At 43.1% G+C, this 2,433-nt stretch overlaps 1 protein-coding gene across 1 annotated transcript in view; it reads left to right on the top strand.

Annotated features, from left to right (window-relative positions):
* Nucleotides 1-2,090, top strand: part of LOC307168203 (bromo adjacent homology domain-containing 1 protein) — a 27,786-nt gene extending 25,696 nt beyond the window's left edge. Inside the window, exons 7-8 of the mRNA XM_079887886.1 lie at nt 229-1,474; nt 1,640-2,090. Coding sequence (XP_079744012.1) covers nt 229-415 — 187 coding nt within the window. The 3' untranslated portion in view covers nt 416-1,474; nt 1,640-2,090. The remainder of the gene's footprint in view (nt 1-228; nt 1,475-1,639) is intronic.
* The last annotated feature ends 343 nt before the right edge of the window (nt 2,091-2,433 follow it).

The following is a 2,433-nucleotide window of genomic DNA, read 5'->3' as shown; positions in this document are numbered from 1 at the left end:
ACTCACTCACACACTCACACACTCACTCACTCACTCACTCACTCACTCACTCACACACTCACACACACACACACACACACTCACTCAGATTGCATCGTTAGAGTTCATAAACATGTTCGCGGCCAGCTGTGGCGACTGACAGTGTTTCATACACCAGTATTTACTCGCTTTAGAGTGTTTCAGGCCCTGGTTATAAACGTGTCATAATAATCTAATGTGATGTTGCAGATTTTGTGCCTTGGCCAAGCGGCGCTCTGAGGGTGTGTGTGAGAGCCCCCCGGTGGTGCCCGTTCCCCCGGCCAGCGCCAACCCGTCCCACCGGCCCGTGCCCGCGGGCGTCGACCCGCAGCTGGTGTACCTGTGCCGACACGTGTACGACCTCCGCTACGGGCGCATCCTGAAGAACCTGCAGTGAACCAATCACAGCGTCCCGAGGCTGATCACATGACCATCCTCATGCTGGCGGAACGACACGACTGAAACAGCGAGACCGAGCCGGTGGTCTTGATGTCCAAATGAGGCTTCCGTAGATTAATTGCCTTCTTCCTTTCTCCTTCAGAGACTCGGTCGAACCTCACGTTGTATATCGATCTTTGTCATGTACACTGGACTGTCGCACTGCTGAGGCTGATGGGAGATCTCTGAAGGGTTCAGAACGCTGACGCTTTCGTGACAAATCTCTCTTAATCAAAACCAGACCGAGACTAAACCCTCTGAGGTCCAGATCTTCAGACTAAAGGTCCGTTCACACCAGCGACGACATGACGGTAACTAATGCTCTAACTCTATGAGAATAGGGACGCCCACAGCTTCACAAAGAGAGTCACTGAATCATTCACTCAAGAGATTCGTTCAAAAACGCTCATTCATCCAGTAATGAAACAAGTGAAGTCTTTATGAGTGAGTCATTGAATCATTCACTCAAGAGATTCGTTGAAAAACACTGATTCATCCAGTAATGAAACAAGTGAAGTCTTTATGAGTGAGTCATTGAATCATTCACTCAAGAGATTCACTCAAAAACACTGATTCATCCAGTAATGAAACAAGTGAAGTCTTTATGAGTGAGTCATTGAATCATTCACTCAAGAGATTCATTCAAAAACGCTCATTCATCCAGTAATGAAACAAGTGAAGTCTTTATGAGTGAGTCATTGAATCATTCACTCAAGAGATTCGCTCAAAAACACTGATTCATCCAGTAATGAAACAAGTGAAGTCTTTATGAGTGAGTCATTGAATCATTCACTCAAGAGATTCGTTGAAAAACGCTCATTCATCCAGTAATGAAGCAAGTGAAGTCTTTATGAGTGAGTCATTGAATCATTCACTCAAGAGATTCACTCAAAAACACTGATTCATCCAGTAATGAAACAAGTGAAGTCTGTATGAGTGAGTCATTGAATCATTCACTCAAGAGATTCGTTGAAAAACGCTCATTCATCCAGTAATGAAGCAAGTGAAGTCTTTATGAGTGAGTCATTGAATCATTCACTCAAGAGATTCACTCAAAAACACTGATTCATCCAGTAATGAAACAAGTGAAGTCTGTATGAGTGAGTCATTGAATCATTCACTCAAGAGATTCGTTGAAAAACGCTCATTCATCCAGTAATGAAGCAAGTGAAGTCTGTCTGAGTGAGTCATTAAATTATTCACTTAAACAGATTTATAATAATAATAAAAATTCAAATTAATACAAATTTTTATTAGACTTTTATAACCTCTAATAAATTACATGTCATTTTGTTTAGAGAATTGTGATCTCTATTTTAAAGAGAAAATCTGTGATTGTTAATGTATCCAGAATCGTGCAGCTCTAACGTTTAACTAGGAAATCCTTACTTTTCCTTAATCCATCTTTCCACTTCAACATTTCCGGTGTTTCTTTGCTAATTAACTAGTAATTTCTGAGTGAAAATAAAGCTCTGAGAAAAAGCTGTTTTCCAGTGTAGTTATGGTTAGCGTTCTGGATCTCGGTGTGAGCGGGCCGTCGAAGATAAAGAGTGTGTGTGTGAGAACAGAAATCTGATGCTCGTATTGTTTATCCCTGTGGCGTTCGAGTTCATCCCGAGAGAGTGTGTGAGTGAGTGAGTGAGTGAGTGAGTGAGTGAGAGAGTGAGTGAGTGAGTGAGTGAGTGAGTGAGTGAGTGAGTGAGTGAGTGAGTGAGTGAGTGAGAGAGTGAGAGAGTGAGTGAGTGAGTGAGAGAGTGAGTGAGTGAGTGAGTGAGTGAGTGAGAGAGTGAGTGAGTGAGTGAGTGAGTGAGTGAGTGAGTGAGTGAGTGAGTGAGTGAGTGAGAGTGAGTGAGTGAGTGAGTGAGTGAGTGAGTGAGTGAGTGAGTGAGTGAGTGAGAGAGTGAGTGAGTGAGAACAGAAATCTGATGCTCGTATTGTTTATCCCTGTGGCGTTCGAGTTCATCCCGAGAGAGTGTG

Source organism: Squalius cephalus (assembly GCF_949319135.1).
Source record: "Squalius cephalus genome assembly, chromosome: 12".
In the NCBI taxonomy this organism is placed as follows: Eukaryota; Metazoa; Chordata; class Actinopteri; order Cypriniformes; family Leuciscidae; genus Squalius; species Squalius cephalus.
This window is presented reverse-complemented; position numbering and strand designations above follow the sequence as displayed.